This window comes from Seriola aureovittata, chromosome 22, assembly GCF_021018895.1.
Source record: "Seriola aureovittata isolate HTS-2021-v1 ecotype China chromosome 22, ASM2101889v1, whole genome shotgun sequence".
In the NCBI taxonomy this organism is placed as follows: domain Eukaryota; kingdom Metazoa; phylum Chordata; class Actinopteri; order Carangiformes; family Carangidae; genus Seriola; species Seriola aureovittata.
In genome coordinates, this window is record NC_079385.1 from 6,700,213 (window position 1) to 6,715,732 (window position 15,520).

General features: G+C 42.7%; 2 protein-coding genes across 2 annotated transcripts in view; one reads left to right on the top strand and one right to left on the bottom strand.

Moving 5' to 3' along the window:
• Positions 1–393: 393 nt before the first annotated feature.
• Positions 394–10,281, top strand: LOC130163183 (ETS domain-containing protein Elk-3-like). The gene is made up of 5 exons (XM_056367109.1): positions 394–636; positions 4,417–4,652; positions 4,822–5,547; positions 6,862–6,984; positions 8,552–10,281. Exons 2-5 carry the CDS (start codon positions 4,446–4,448, stop codon positions 8,645–8,647), a joined length of 1,152 nt encoding a protein of 383 aa, XP_056223084.1. The 5' UTR covers positions 394–636; positions 4,417–4,445; the 3' UTR covers positions 8,648–10,281.
• A 2,578-nt stretch (positions 10,282–12,859) lies between these two features.
• Positions 12,860–15,520, bottom strand: part of LOC130163182 (cyclin-dependent kinase 17) — a 39,410-nt gene continuing 36,749 nt past the window's right edge. Inside the window, exons 12-17 of the mRNA XM_056367108.1 lie at positions 14,722–14,819; positions 14,489–14,594; positions 14,187–14,229; positions 13,402–13,492; positions 13,199–13,276; positions 12,860–13,063 (exon numbers count right to left, since the gene is read on the bottom strand). Coding sequence (XP_056223083.1) covers positions 13,023–13,063; positions 13,199–13,276; positions 13,402–13,492; positions 14,187–14,229; positions 14,489–14,594; positions 14,722–14,819 — 457 coding nt within the window. The 3' untranslated portion in view covers positions 12,860–13,022. The remainder of the gene's footprint in view (positions 13,064–13,198; positions 13,277–13,401; positions 13,493–14,186; positions 14,230–14,488; positions 14,595–14,721; positions 14,820–15,520) is intronic.

Sequence of the window (15,520 nt, forward strand, 5' to 3'; positions counted from 1 at the left end):
CATGCGTGTTTGTGTGTGTGTGTGCAGGAACAGGAACCCCTCCCGGTGAACAGGAAGAGGGTGACGTCAGTTGTCAGTTGGCTTCACGCTGTGTGTAGCCGGAATTACAATATTTGCTGTATGTGTGTATGCGCGCGAGACCGCGCGCGTGTGTGTGTGTGTGTGTGTGTACGCGAGAGAGAGAGAGCCTGCCTTTAGACTATTTAAGTGCATGAGTTAAAGTGTGTGTGCAGGCCTGAGTGTGTGTTGCGCGCAGCTTGAATCTGTGAGCGTGAGAGAGAGTGATTTAAAAGGAGGGGGTGTGTTTATGGGAAATTGAGAGTCTGTGTGTGTGTGTGTGTGTGTGTGTGTGTGTGTGTGTGTGTGTGTGTGTGTGTGTGTGTGTGTGTGTGTGTGTGTGTGTGTTTACACAGACGGGAATACTGCGCCAGAGGAAGTGCGCCGGTTCTCCGTCTGCGCGTCCCGACTTCCTGCTCTGAGGAGGGAGAGAGAAAAGCTGCGGATCCGCTTTCAGTCAGCAGCAGCGGCAGCAGCAGCATGGAGCCCCAACACAACACACACTCCCCGCTTTAAGACACAAACACACACATCACGCACGGGCAGACAGACAGAGGAGCGGTTGCCGTCCACTGCTGGGTAGGTGCATGTTTCCTTCTATCTACAACTTTCTGAAGTTACTTGTGTGTGCGCGCTTAATTGTGCGTAATGGAGAGAAAGAGTCAGACTTGTATTAGCTGGTGCTGTATTCGCTGAAAGGTTCAGATATTCACTGTCAACTTAAAAATCACTTTAAAGCCGCGCGTAAAGTGTTAAAACTGCGCGTAAAAGCGTTAACGCGGTGCGTAAATGGCGTTAAAGCTTAAGTAGTCTCCGCTTTGGCATAGACTTATGCGTAAAGTTGCCCCAGTTTGCTTTGGCCACATTTTGAAAAGAAGGAAAGAAGTTAGTGAACAGGCTGCTGTGGAAAAATCAGCCCTGGCTCCTTTAAAATCTAGTAGTAGACTTTCTGGTTTGTCTGGACCTCGCAGACTAATTGCCATGCGCTTCCGGATTGAAGCTGGCAGCAGACAACATCTTGAAAATGAGTCACTGGTGCAAAACAAAGAACCATTTGAGTTCCAGCAAACCCCCTCCCACCTCTCACCCCTTACACACACACACTTCCAAAAATAAGAAATAAGCAGCCCAGAGAATATGGATCATGTCATGTGCAGCTTTTTGGTTTGGTTTGTCTGCTGGACTGAAGACTGTCCACAAGACACAACAGTGTGTATCTGATTGATTGAGGGAATAAGCATCTTTATGCATTGGTCATATATTATATGATTTGTGAGCTTATGTGAAGAGAGGGAAAGAATTCATAGATTGCCAAACTCTAAGCTGTAACACTGAGGACCTGAGCGCCAGACTGGTTTTATTCTGAAATTGAAACAATATTTCCTGCTGCTTTGTTCCTCCTCAGTCCAAACTGGTCAAAGGTGAAACATCAGCGCATGAGCATAGATCAAACAGAGTCTGACAACAGCACATAGATACATTCTCCATATATTGTTGTAGATCTGTGTGTGTGTGTGTGTGTGTGTGTGTGTGTGTGTGTGTGTGTGTGTGTGTGTGTGTGTGTTGTTGAGGTGGTGGTCTTAAAAACACCATTCCTGCATCCGCTAAGTGTTAACAATGACAGATCTTCATACAAATAAAGCTGTGTGTGTGCATGTGCGTGTGTGTGTGTGTGTGTGTGTGTGTGTGTGTGTGTGTTGGTGCGTGTGTGTAAGTGTGTGTGTGTGGGTGTGTGTGTGTTTGCGTGTGCGTTTGGTGGTTCCCGGTGACAGGAAGTTCTACCTCCCAGAGAGGGAAGGCCTTTCTCCGGGAAAGACACCCCTAAAACTGAATGACAGGAAGTCCTCGTTTAGACAGACAGCAGTTCTTCCATCACTTAAAACACACACACACACACACACACACACACACACACACACACACACACACACACACACACACACACACACACACACACACACACACACACACACACACACACACACACACACATGCAGGAAAAAGAAGGCGAGGATATGGATGGTTGTGCGTATGTGTTTGTGGTGGTGGGTCATTGTTTGCACCACATGTGTGTTCCCCTCTCTGTTGCTTGATTTCCTTTTAGAAAGACATTGAAAGAAAGACAGCTCCATACTGTATTTTAATATTCAATCAGTGGTGATTATGGTTGCATTACTGAACCATATGTTGTTATGAATGTAGGTAGAGTAACCATCACTTCTGTTGGTAAGGTCCTTAGCTGTTCCTCCACTGTGGAGGTTGATGTGGTTGCCATGGGGACTTCTGATGCAACTACAAAGTCTCTACTGTCATATTGTCATGGTTGCAAATTAAATTAGGTTCTAAAGAGTTATTTGTTGTTTTTCTTTTTACAGGAAGTAGTTTTCTATTCGCTGACAATAAGGTACCTTGTAAATGAATTGATTTGAGAGAGGGAGAAACAGCAAAGGAAAAACAGCAAACAGACAGACAGACAGACAGACAGACAGTCTGGTTTCCAGGTAAACACGTCGGTTAGACCCCTGCTTGTCTTGGCAGGTCACTGACCACATCCTGCTTTATCACCATGGAAACATTTGGAAACCAACCAATGTCTGGCCATCTTCCTCTCTTTTTCTCTATAACATGCACACATTTATTTATTTTATTGTTTTGTATCTTTACACAAAATGGAACATGGCTCAAATAGCATATATCCTTTTGTTCAGCTATAGCACACAGTCACACTTATGAATGGTTGTTTACATGGGTGTGGGGACATAGCAAGAACACAAATACAGTAAATGTGCAAAAAAAGTAGGTAAGTAAAGAGTTCAGGCTTGTCTAACTGTCACTGCATCACTGAGCATGAAAACATTTCAATCATTATATATTTAAAGACGAATGGATCCAATCAAAAACAGCTGAAAGTGACTCATGTCTTGTGTGGAAGCAAATGCATTAGTTAAGATTCTCCATTCATTACTTTAGGGGTTAATTTGTCACCTGTTTGTATATAAAATCTTCTCTTTCCCAGAATTAAATGAGTCTTGGAGGTGAAGTCAGGACACGTGGAAACATTCACCCTTGAGCATCAGTGGCAATTTGACTTGCGCTTGTATTTACTACTAACACCGCCCTGTCTTGGTCAGTGAGATGTAGATTAGATAGTTTGTATCAGGGACACACAGCGAAGCTGATTGTCCTGTGTTTACATGTTTGTGTTGTTGTTTGTTTGTTGGTTCAGGGTCTAGGACAGGAAATTCCCGGTCTGAGTCAGGGGTGGTGTTGTGCATGGTCAGCAATGTTAATGCTTGTGGTTTTTAGTGGAGTTTGCATCAGAGGAAGGATTACGGTACACATTTATGTTGACGTTAACAATCCTCCTCCTCTCCACCCACCTACCCTCCTTCTTTCCTTCCTTCCTCCTTTTTATGTCGTCTGTGCCGTTAGTCATTATAGGTCTGAAAATGTGCAAAATTATTCATATTTAAGAACATTTAAAGGCATCATGACTTATATGATGATCTTAATTAGTTATTTTATAATATTTTCCACTTGCTAAAACTTGTTTTAGGCTTCATGTACACAGCTGAATTTCATGTGAATATTAATCCTGCAATAGTCAATATGTTTGTAATAACAATGGATCCACAGATAATTGTCACCCGACTCTAAGGGGCATTTTAGCATCATTCATGCTCGTTGTTTTGCTTTTACAACACCCACAGTTTTACCCTTCTGGTTTACTCTCACTGCATATTACTCGCTGCTATTTTCAGCAAAACAGCTCTGATAAATCCACTGTGTGATGCCTGCCCAGCAACGAACAGCAGACAGACAAAGGTAGCGAGCAACTGGCAAACTTAGTAGAGCATTAAAGGTCCCATAAAGTGTAAAATATGGGACCTTTAAAAAGCTGAAGGAGACCAAACAAACAAAAGAGAGAGTGAAAATTGGCAGGAAACAAAACTTCAAGTAATGCTAATGCTACTCTATGTCTGCTGGGCATGTAAATAGACAATGGTTATGGTTATAACAACTTTTTAAGCTGATAATGCGTCAATATTGTGTTTACAGCTTGATTTGCTTGAAGTGAGCAATCCTCATGATGAGAACCACATTTCCCATCAGCCACACTGCTTCCTGATTCCCCATGTTTGAAGTGATTTTTTTTGCTTCCACAACCAGTTGTCATAAGAAACTGAAAGCTTAAGCTGTTCACTCAGTGTCCTCCTGATTTGTGCTCTAACTCAATCTCATAGATTTCCCTCCCATTTTGACTGCAGGAGAGTAAAGGCCATTACAGGTTATCAGTCCACTCAGTGATGCTTTAATGACTTGATTTTATTAATTCTTACTTTACTGTCACCTTGGCAGATCGCCTGTGTCTCTGGTGTCGTCCCGTCATGGAGAGCTCCATCACACTCTGGCAGTTCTTGCTGCAGCTTCTGCTCGACCAAAGCCACAAACATCTGATCTGCTGGACGTCCAACGACGGCGAATTCAAGCTGCTCAAATCGGAGGAGGTTGCCAAGCTGTGGGGGCTGCGCAAGAACAAGACCAACATGAACTATGACAAGCTGAGCAGAGCTCTGCGCTACTACTATGACAAGGTATGCAGCACTTTCACCTACTCACTGCATTGTAAGTCCAACATGTCTGATGAAATTAAAAGTCTAACATGTCTTTAGAGCCATTCAATGACATTAACACACCAGAGAATGGTCGTAAATGGTTTTGAAGAATGAAATCTCTAAATCTCAGACTTTATTTCCTCTGCAGAACATCATCAAGAAGGTGATCGGCCAGAAGTTCGTCTACAAGTTTGTGTCGTTCCCTGAGATTCTGAAGATGGACCCTGCGGTGGTGGAGTCGGGTCGTAGCAGTGAGGAGAGCGGGGGGGCAACATCAGAGCCTGACGCTGAAGACGAGGATATAAGTGGGAGAAACGAATACCTCCACTCTGGCCTGTACTCCTCCTTCACCGTCAGCTCCCTGCAGCACTCCTTAGAACCACGCAGGCCCATCAAGATGGAGCCCAGATCCGATCGCCATGACGACAGCTCCTCTGTCATCCGATTCATAACCAACCGTGGCCACTCCTCCCTCCCTTCCACCCCACCCCCATCCTCAACTGACACCTCGCATTCCTCTAGGCTTTCTCCTCGGCAGGCATGCTCTTCCTCCTGCTCCTCCTCCCCGCGGCAAAGCCCCACCCACACACACTGGAGGGGGCGGAGCCAGAGCACAGATACTGATGAGTTGGAGCAGATCACTCAACCGCTAAACCTGTCATCCGGTCAGAGAGAGAGGGAGAGGTCACAGACCACCACCACGCCAGAGAGGAGGGGATTGGCCAATAGTGCGCCTTCGAAGGGCAGGAAACCCAAAGGCTTGGAAATCTCCGCTCCCTCCCTCCTCCTGACAGGAAGTGACTTAGTCTCCATCGCCCTCAACAGCCCAGCACTGCCTTCAGGGTCCCTGACCCCTGCCTTCCTCACCACACAGGTACAACATGACACATCACAAATGTATGAACACCTTTGTAAACACAATAGTGGCGAGGAGAAAGAAGGGTCGGAGGAGGAGCAGAGGAAAGTTTAGATGAAGAAAGTCAGACAGGGAGGAGATAGACAGAGGTGAGCGGAAAGAAAGGAGGAGGCGAGGGAGGGAGGGAGGAGGTTCATAAGTGAAGCCATATGTTCCTGAAGCTCCTGATTCACTGGCAACAACACACTGACCAAACCAGGACAGTCTGACTGAGTTCAGACATTCAGCTCTGATCCACACTGAGTAATCAAACACTGGTATGTGTACATCACTGATGGAAAATATGAAGTCTGTCATGTGTTCATGTGAGAACTTGTAGGTTTTAGTATCTACATCCCTAAAATAAAAGTCCCTGCAACCAACTGAAACCAGTTTAATGTGCTGCTTATCTAAGTTTGTATCTTGCTGGTCTCTAGCTGTCAGTTTGAAGCAAGCAGCTTAGTGGAAATGAACATCAGTAACTGGGCCAAACTTATGTCGATAGGCATGTTACAGATGAGCGAGATTAATTGAGTGGCCAAACAAAGGAAATGTAAGGTACAGAAATTACAGGACTGACTGGCAGTGAGATAAAGCTGAAGCGCAGTCCTGTATTTTTTCACAGGAAGAGTCTCAGACAGCTTCCTGCCTCGAAAAACTGATTTAAAAAATATTTTTTAGTGCATTTTATTCCTTTATTAGACAGCCAGTAGTAGAGATAACAGGAAATGGGGGTGGGGGGGGGGGGGGGGGGGGGGTTGCAGAATGACATGCAACACTGAGTCCCCAGCCAGATGCAAACCGGGGACATTGTGGTTCATGGTCAGAGCCTTAAACCCACAGGCTGCCAGGCTGAAAACAGTTTTAAAGATTTTCTTATCTTTTAGCAGAATTGGGTTTTATTGCATGCTGTTGAACATCACTGAAAGAAAAACTTAAACAGGGTTAAAACAAAAAATATCAGAGAACACAAACATGTTTTAGAAAGTGATATTAACAAATGTTTAATTCAGGAGACTTATGTTCTCCTGCTGAATCAGAGAGAAAACCAAACTGAAGAGACGGAAGAAAATAGATGACATGAATTCTGTATGAATGGAGCTTCCTGACCTACATGGAGTCAGTCTGCCAAGTCAGTCTGTCTGGTAGACGTGAGTTCACTAGAGGGCAGACTTGGCTTTGAGCTTCACCACAGACTATGTACAGCCCTCTGGAATTATTGCCAGAATAAACACTCGGTGAATCTTGGTGAATTTATCCTCTGATATTTAATTTGGGGTTGTGTCTACGTAGACTCCGTCTGGTCTGCTGCTCACTCCCAGCCCTCTACTCTCCAATATCCACTTCTGGTCCAGCCTGAGCCCAGTGGGACCTCTCAGCCCCGCCCAACTTCAGACCCATGCCCCCCTCTTCCAGGTATGGCTCATACACTTACACAAGCATATACAAGCCTTTAATCCTGTTCCTGGCTTCTCTACCTGCCTAAACTGAATTTAAACTCAGCCCTCACACAAACCTCATCATCAGAACTTTTGGCCGGTTCCAACCAGAACAAGATGAGACGGGCTTTTGAATCAGAGTATCACTGCACTCTTTCACATAGAAGTTGTTATTGTGGGAGGAATGAAAAAGGAGAAAATTTAAGAGAGAAGTCCAATCCTTTCTCACCTGCAGCCACTTGGCCAGGCGCTGATTGTTGGTTTGTCAGTTTCTGAAAGGACACTGTTGCATACAGACGCTTAACCCAGGTCTCACCTCTCCGAGACATCCACAAACTAAACACTTCCACAGCCACAACCACAGCATTTCATATAATTTAAAGATTAGGGACCTTTTGAAAGATTAGATGACACTTTTTTAAACCTTTGCAACTTCCGTTCCAACTTGAGGAGGAAGGTAAAATGTAGGTGGATCTCTCTTTGGTATATTTGTGAACTGATATGGTTATCTGAAGTATAGGACTGCAAGAAAACTTAAACAACGTACACACAAGCACAAACATGCAAGGTCCATCTTTGTCTCTGCAATGCTGGAAAACATTTTTATGGATAACTTCGTAGAGTTAGACTGACTGATGGCCTCAGTTCTGACAGGCCTATTTAAAACCCATCGGCCTTTCAGAGAGCGCTCTGGTTTCCTGTGTCGGTGCCTGATATAAAGTCTCCGTCAGCCTATAAACTCTGTCTATTTACAGCTAATCCCCGTCTCATAACTACAGGCTCTTTGTAGTCATTTCACACTGCCGATTTACCTCCACAGTTGTTTTCACAGTTGTGTGTTTTTTGTGTGTTTGTGATTCACCGCGTGCCAGGGTTTCAAAATAAGCTGCAGATGTTTCCGTTCTGGTGTGGACAAGAAGAGGGGGCAACTTCCTGTTGGCTCGGGCTCGGGGGGGTGGGGGGTGGGGGGTGGGGGGGGGCGGTGGTGGTCAGGAGCCCCTCCCATGTCAACTCTCTGACAAACACAACACACACACACACACTCTCCTCCAGTGATAAACCAGCAGCTGTAGAAAATACAGAAATCATTACTATTAACATTACCCAAGTGGTTTGACTACTTGTTTTGTCATAGATCAAAAAAATGATCTACTTCATGTTTTAAAAGATCCTATAATTTAAATCAGTGTAAAGTCACAATGAAAAAAAACATTCAACATCTTAATTCTCTTTGTGTAGAATATAAACTTTAACTCCTAAAACTGACTCATTTTCACCAGTATTGTCTAATTTTTTTACAAACCAAAAGTTATAAACTTAAGATGCTTTAATCATGTAACTAGTTCTTCACACAGGGACTTTAACAGTCATCACAAAGACAATTAACATGGGGGCAAAGGTGTCACTTTCAAGTGGCAAACCCAGCTGTAAAAATCCAGGTGTGAGGAGAAAGGACCATTCATCATTTCAGCCAACTCAAAATGACAGATGACACAAAAATATAAATGTAAACAATAAAAGAAACTATAACTGTCTCCTTGCAGTTCCCCTCTCTGCTGAACGGACCCATCCCAGTGCCTTTACCCAGTGTGGACGCTCCATCTCCCTTGCTCCTGTCCCCCAGCTCCCACAAGTCCTGATGCCAGCCTGAGCCCCATTTGAGAGACCTGGGCCAAACCAGACTGAGCTGGTCCAATTCAGCACCGATCAGGACCGAGCCAATCAGCCTTAATCTCTGATGATGAACCACATCGGAGTCTGATTATACTTTGACCCGAAACCTGTTTCTTTACATTTATTATATGAAGAAACAGGAGCTTCACTCTGAAGCTTTGCTCTCTGAGAAGAGTGTTGGACATTTCTTTGTATGTTTACTACAGTTTAATTGTGTTTGGTGTTTTCCTCTTTTCGGGATGTCACACTTCTCATTTCGTTTCGTTTCATCATCTCATTCCACTTTAAATGTCAGTGATACGGGCTGGCTGCAGTTTCATGAATGTTATTACTATTTTTCAACTCCTGCATCTGACTAATCTCTGAATCCACATCTCTGATTCAAATGATGGGGATCTGTGGAAATCCTCAGAAAGGGTTTACAAGTAATATACGGGCAGAAACCTAAAAGACTCAAGTTCAGCTTCTTTACATATGATTTCTCACCATGCTTTGCCATGAGTTAGCATTATCTTCTGAATGTCTGAATGACTGATATGATGCTACAGCCACAAGACAGTTAGCTTATGTTAGCATAAATAAACAGCTGATCTAGCTCTGTGCAAAGATAACAAAATCGAAGTTACTAAAACCTCACTAATGTAAATATCACAGTTTGTGATTTTACAGAGAACTGACTATTGCTTTGTCAAATTTATGGTGATGCTCAGAAGAAATAGTTCAGCACATAACCATAACCTAAAACCACAACCTATGACATTTACCCTTTGGTTTTTGTGAGGATTAAACAGGTGATAAAATGAGGTGCCGGTAAACAGATTTTATTACCTTTGGGCAGAGCCAAGCTAGCCGTTTCCCCCCTGTTTCAAGTCTTTATGCTAAGCTAAGCTAATCAGCTTCTGGCTGTAGGTTTATATTCACTGCACAGAGTGATATCATCTCAACTAACTCTCAGCAAATAATAATTCCCTAAATTTCCTTTAAATTTGATCATAAAACAGGACCAGGTCTGGATGATTAGACGCTACGGGCTTCATATGCCAGTACAGAAACTTTGCTATGACTGATAGAAAGAAGGGGATGATACTGTATTTTCTCTCTGCGCATTTCTTTAACTACAGCAAATCTCCGGTCAACAGTCAACCAAGACTGTGGCTCCTTTATCAACCTGCCTCAACAAATTCCACGAGAAAGACGCTGCAGGTCTCAGGATTGTTGTTCGGGTATTTTACATGGATCTGGATTTTTTTGAGCTCGACATGTGGCCAAATGAGACGAAACCTTCACCGACCCCCAGCAGAGCGCCTGCTAGCTAGCGCGCTAAAATGCCCTGGAAGTCCTCATCTTGTCTGATGTATTGCTTTGACAAGTGTACATGACGCTGTGAACTTTTTCTCCTCTTGTAGTTTCATGCTTTTTTTTTTTTTTTTTAATGCACTGTACTTTTATGCCTTGTACCAGCTGTGCCTTTGATATTGTAAGATTTATGTAAATGTATTAAGCTTTAAACAAAGTTGTAATAGACATTCCAGGTCAAAATTGCACAAAAGTTTTTTTTGTAAAATGACTCCTGGTTATTTTTATAAAGAAGTTAATTGAAGTGTATTCTCTGTGATTTGCTTGTTTTTGCTGTTTTGTTGAGAGCAAAAGTGTTTTTTTTGGAATAAAATGAATTACTTTTCAGACTTACTACATTGGTTTTAGTTGATTAGACACCCAAAGAATGATCGCTGCACAGACTGTTTATGAAACAGATTAAATTTACTTTCAATGGTTATGAGAAATAAATAGTTCCAGTAAAAAGAGTCACACATCAACTGTTCACCGGCAGCTCAGTGTTTCAGAGAGGTCGTGTTCACAACACAGCAGGCCTTCCATGCATCAGGCACGCACACGCTCACATACGCACACACACACACGTTCAGACATTTTCACATAAATTCAGGTCATTCACACATTTGAAAAAGTACAGTTTTACAATGACAAATATTTAGCCACTTTAGAAATCTCCTTTCATGCATGTTACTGCTGTTCGTGTACAAAAAGTCTTATTAGCAGAAACACAGTTTGCAGTTAATAGTGGAATAATCCTGAATATTTATGTTTTAAGTGAAGCCTCTGAACAGGCAGAAACAGTAGGTGTGATACAGAAAAAGGTTTCCTCATTTTAAAGCTACCTAAGGAAAATCTGTGGCTCAGTGTAACACACGATGTCTACAATTAATCAGTTTTTCCTGTGAACAAAATCATTGTGACATTATTTGAAATGCAAATTTACAGTTTCTTCCATCTGTATTTGCTCTGTTGCCACAGTTTGTGTTGAGCTTTAATTTATCAGATGATTTATTGAGCTTCTGAAAATAAAACTTTCATCCATGTTGAAAGGAAAAAAGAAATGATAAGAAACAGTGTGTTCACAGGATTATTACACTATTAGCTGCAAACTGTGTTAAAGTTAATGTTTATTACATTATTGATCCCCGTTATTAATGAGTTTATCAAGCATTAGCAGTGCCTCCAGCACTTTCCTAGTATGTTCTACCCAATTAGAGAACTCTAGAGACGTTGCTCTGATAAATCCTTTAAATCTCAACAGACTAAGTTTGAAACTTTCATGTAGATGTTGAACAAAAGAGCTGCAACAACAGAAAGATCCTCCTGTTCAGCCTGTGCTGATCAGTGCGTCCCTGGTGTTATTTAGATGATTATGCACTTAACTCACTTCTATTGTTTCTTCTCCTGCTACAGTGAGAGTAGAAACTGGTCTTTGCCTTTTCCAGAATGCATTTCTACAACAACTTTTCTTAATCTTGGTTAAATAGGCCAGGAATGCAGAGCACACCACTGTAACAGTGCATCAGTAAACATGCAGTCAAAAGTGAGACTTCTCAACCGGCTGCTTCTGGAGCATCACTGTCAGTTGCAAACAACACAGCGGGCAGTTAAATCTTCAATTTCAATTTGAAATCTTTTTTTTTCTCTTGTGTACAAATGCTGGAGAGAGCAGTGGTCCGACGCCGAGTGGAAAACAACCAGTTTGCTTTTCAACATCCCACCTCCGAAAAAACATGCCACAATGACGCTGTTGTTTCACAAGGAGAGGTCAAAGGTCACAGATACAGAGTACACATCTTAATACTGTTGGGTAAACTCGGCCGTGTCGAGGCCCAGGTCCCTGATTCCAAAACAACACACCGAAGTGCAAGTTAAAAACAAACAGTTACTGCAGTGAGATCAGAGCAAGAAGGTGAAGCTTGGTTTTTGTTTTTTGTTTTTTTGTTTTTTTTTTAAAAAGCACTGAAGTCCTGGCAGTTTAGTGAGGGGTTTTACGGAAGGCTTGCTGGCTTCCTGTGGGACGTCACATGACTTCCTGTTCAGCTCCAGTATTCCTCCTCTTTCATCGGTGCTCTGTGCTCATCTTCCCCTCCTCCTCAGGTTTGGTCCTGTTGCTGAGCCAGAACGGTTGAAAAGAACAAAAGAACCGACAGTTGGTTTCGTGTTCTCTAAGTCTGACTGCACTGTGTGTGCTTCTTTAACCCTCAGCTTAAAACCATTGGTACAGTCCACTCACAGTCCTGCTTTATGAACCTCAGTGTAACCCGAGGCCAGCAGGACCTCTCAAGGAAGAGTCCGTCTGAAATGTTTTGGAAAAATGACGATGGGAAATCCAGAGGAGCCGTTTCTTCCTCAACCAAGACCATCCAGTCTTTCTAAACCTGGAAATGCTGTGGAGTTCAGTCACGGAAGCTCGAAGAAAAACAAAACATAAACTCCAAATATATATATATATATAGATATACATATTTATAAAAAAAAAAAATCTGAAGAAACTGAAGCGTTCGGTCTCCAAGCACGACAACAAGAACAACAACTTGGATCACAGCGTCGACATCAACATCATTGGAATTCAAACGAAGCCAGAGAATCGTAGTCAGAATAAAAACAGAGTAAACCTCACTGACTGCTCAACTGTGCACGGCGTCTCGAGTTCACATCATGTACACACACGCACACACATGCACACGCACACACACGGTGTGTTAAATACAGACAGTAGTAGTTTAGCAGCAAAAAATTCAACCTCACCCTGCCCCCCCTAATAAATAAACACAGTCTCTAAATAGATTCAACCCAGAGTCACTCGCTCAGAGGGGTGTGTGTGCATATTTATGTGTGTGTGTGTGTGTGTGTGTGTGTGTGTGTGTGTGTGTGTGTGTGTGTGTGTGTGTGTGTATGTGCAGGTAGGGGGGTGGGGTCACTCTGAAGGGAGGTGGGCTCATGCGAGAGGTTGGTGGGAAGTGATGATGAAGTTGGGCAATCGACCATCCTCTTCACTGAGCGTTAGAAAAGCATGCTCTGCCTCCTGTTGATCTTGCCGTTACCTGGAGGAAAAGGGAAGATTTGAAAAAAAATACAATACCCATAATGCCTTGTTTCATATTAACAACGCTATTCGTGTTGTTTCGTCTTAGGGGTCCATTGATTTCGCACTTCAAACCTCCTATAATGTCACCCACCTGACTCTGGGTATGAGGAGTTCCTGTAGCCAGGGTCTTTCTGCAGCTGCACTTCTTTTAATGTGAATAGTGAGACACCTGTAACATAGAGGAGAGTTACAGTCTACAGCAAATAGTAGGAAAGTAGAAAAAGGCAGTGAGAAAGTCTAAGACAGACAGACAGACAGACAGACAGACAGCTATCATCTTGTGCCTGTGCTTACTCTCCGGCAGTGTGTGGACTCTCATGCCCAGCTGCCTGAAGTAGGAATGTTTCATGGCCTCATCGGCTGAAATCCTCTTCTTGGATTCATACTGTGGAGACAGAAACAGGAAATATCAACCACCCAGTGATTTCAGCAGATAATGCTGTGGTGGGTTGTTGTGTCTCCGGTCATGAAACTGCTCAGACAACAGTGACAGTGATGTGCCTCCTGCTGTCTACAACTGGTACTGAAGCCGCTAGCTTCTCCAAAATAAAATCTGAGCAGCTAAAGCTTTTTATTCCTCACAGTTTTATCATGACAGAAAAAAAACTCAGCTGTTTGTCGATAATTGATTACAAATGTTTCAGGGAAATAGACAGTCACATGTTTCATTAAAAGCAGAGAGCTTGAAATAAAAGAAATAACAACTATGAGCAAAACTCACTGAATAAAAAGTCCATTCTTGATAAAAGCTCATAATGATTAATGATTAATACCACTAATAATTATTGTAATTATGATTATTACATGTATGTTTGGAATTTGTAAATGAAACCACATAACACTAATAAAACATCTACAATGTTTATAATAATCAGAATATATATAAATTATCAATAGTAATTTTACTTATGAAGAAAAAAGAGGTTTCCATAATAAACCATTTATTAATATTCATTTAATTTATATTAAACTTAACAGTGCTTTAAACTGAAAGAATAAACATCAGGTGTGAAATCAGCTTGATAAATCTGTTCGGAGTGAAGTGCATTCTGGGTAATATAAAGGAAGTAAACACTCACTCTGAGAAAAGCCAGCAGCAGCTCGATGCCTTCACTGTCCAGCCTACAGGAGACAAGAGGAGAGAATCAGTTACTGTCTGCCTGTAGCAGAGGCTGATGGGAATCTAGAGGCTCATGGGAGGAAGGAAGTGGACAGTCGTCTCTGAAATGTTCCACGGGATTTCCTGTCAGTAGTGCGCACACTCACTTACTGCATACATGGGTGCATAAAAAACAAATACAAATGTACACACAAGGGCGTGAGGCCCACAGACACACAGACACACACAGACACACACACACGCACTCACACAACACAATACCTGGGAGCGTGGTTGATGAGTGGCTGTGGCTTATATTTGGGGAAATTGTAGGATTTGAACTCTTCGATGGAGGAGATTCCCGGCCACTTCTCCTCTGTGGGTGTGCCTGAAGTCACAACACAATCAATGCAAACCAGACTTACAGTATGTTTCCACCTTCAGCTAAATAGGTAATTTTGTGAGGTGAAACACTTATGTTGCCATGGTGATATGGTCTGGCAGGAGTCACTCACCCAGTAACCTGAAGATGAGGTGGAGTTCGTCCTCCACAGTGGAGCCAGGGAATAGCGGCCGACCTGCAGCCATCTCATAGAATATGCAACCCACACCCCTGCAGACACACAGTCAGAATATTATCAGATTATCATTTTTTTTACTAAAGTGGTGTTAAATAAAACTGCACTCATTTATGTTTTGACCACTTCGGGTAAGCGGAACAAGCTGTGAACAAAACACTTATTACATAGCATTCGGTTTACCCTCCTTTTTCCCGTGTTGGTGTCCAACAACTACTGAGGGAAATATACCATTTTAGTGGATAAATGTTCCACTATGTTCAGCAGCTAGCAAGTTGCTAACTTCGTGTGTCGGTTGCTAAGTGTTGGGCAGGTGGTACACAGTGGGTTTCTGTGGGTTTTTCAGCTGCTGCTACTGGACGCAGGGCTGATGGGGGCTGTGAGAGTCAATCAAAACAGCAAAGCCGCCGTCCGTAAAAACAAAACATTGAGCTTAAAGATGCTGAAACACTCTATAGAGCTGAGGGAAGTTTTAGTCAGGTGATAACTCTATGTTGGTTTGTAAATACAAGTGGCACCTTTAACAATGCCTCGAATGGCATTGGTGTGTCATGTTCTCATATTGTATAAAGTGAAATATCCATGTCTTTTTTTTGTTTTTACTATAAAGCAGGTGTAGGTTCTATATTAATACTGTGAAAGTATCAAAGCGCTCAGTCCACAGAGAAATGCACACAGCCTGTATTCAGAAACTGAGCCTTAAAACCAGCCGTCAGGACTTCTGTATCTTTGTGAT

Coding starts and splice junctions, on each gene's coding strand:
- LOC130163183 (XM_056367109.1), top strand. CDS start 4,446: ATGGAGAGCTCCATCACACTCTGGCAGTTCTTGCTGCAGCTTCTGCTC. Junction 4,653..4,821: donor TGCGCTACTACTATGACAAG/GTATGCAGCACT, acceptor TTTCCTCTGCAG/AACATCATCAAGAAGGTGAT. Junction 5,548..6,861: donor CTGCCTTCCTCACCACACAG/GTACAACATGAC, acceptor GTGTCTACGTAG/ACTCCGTCTGGTCTGCTGCT.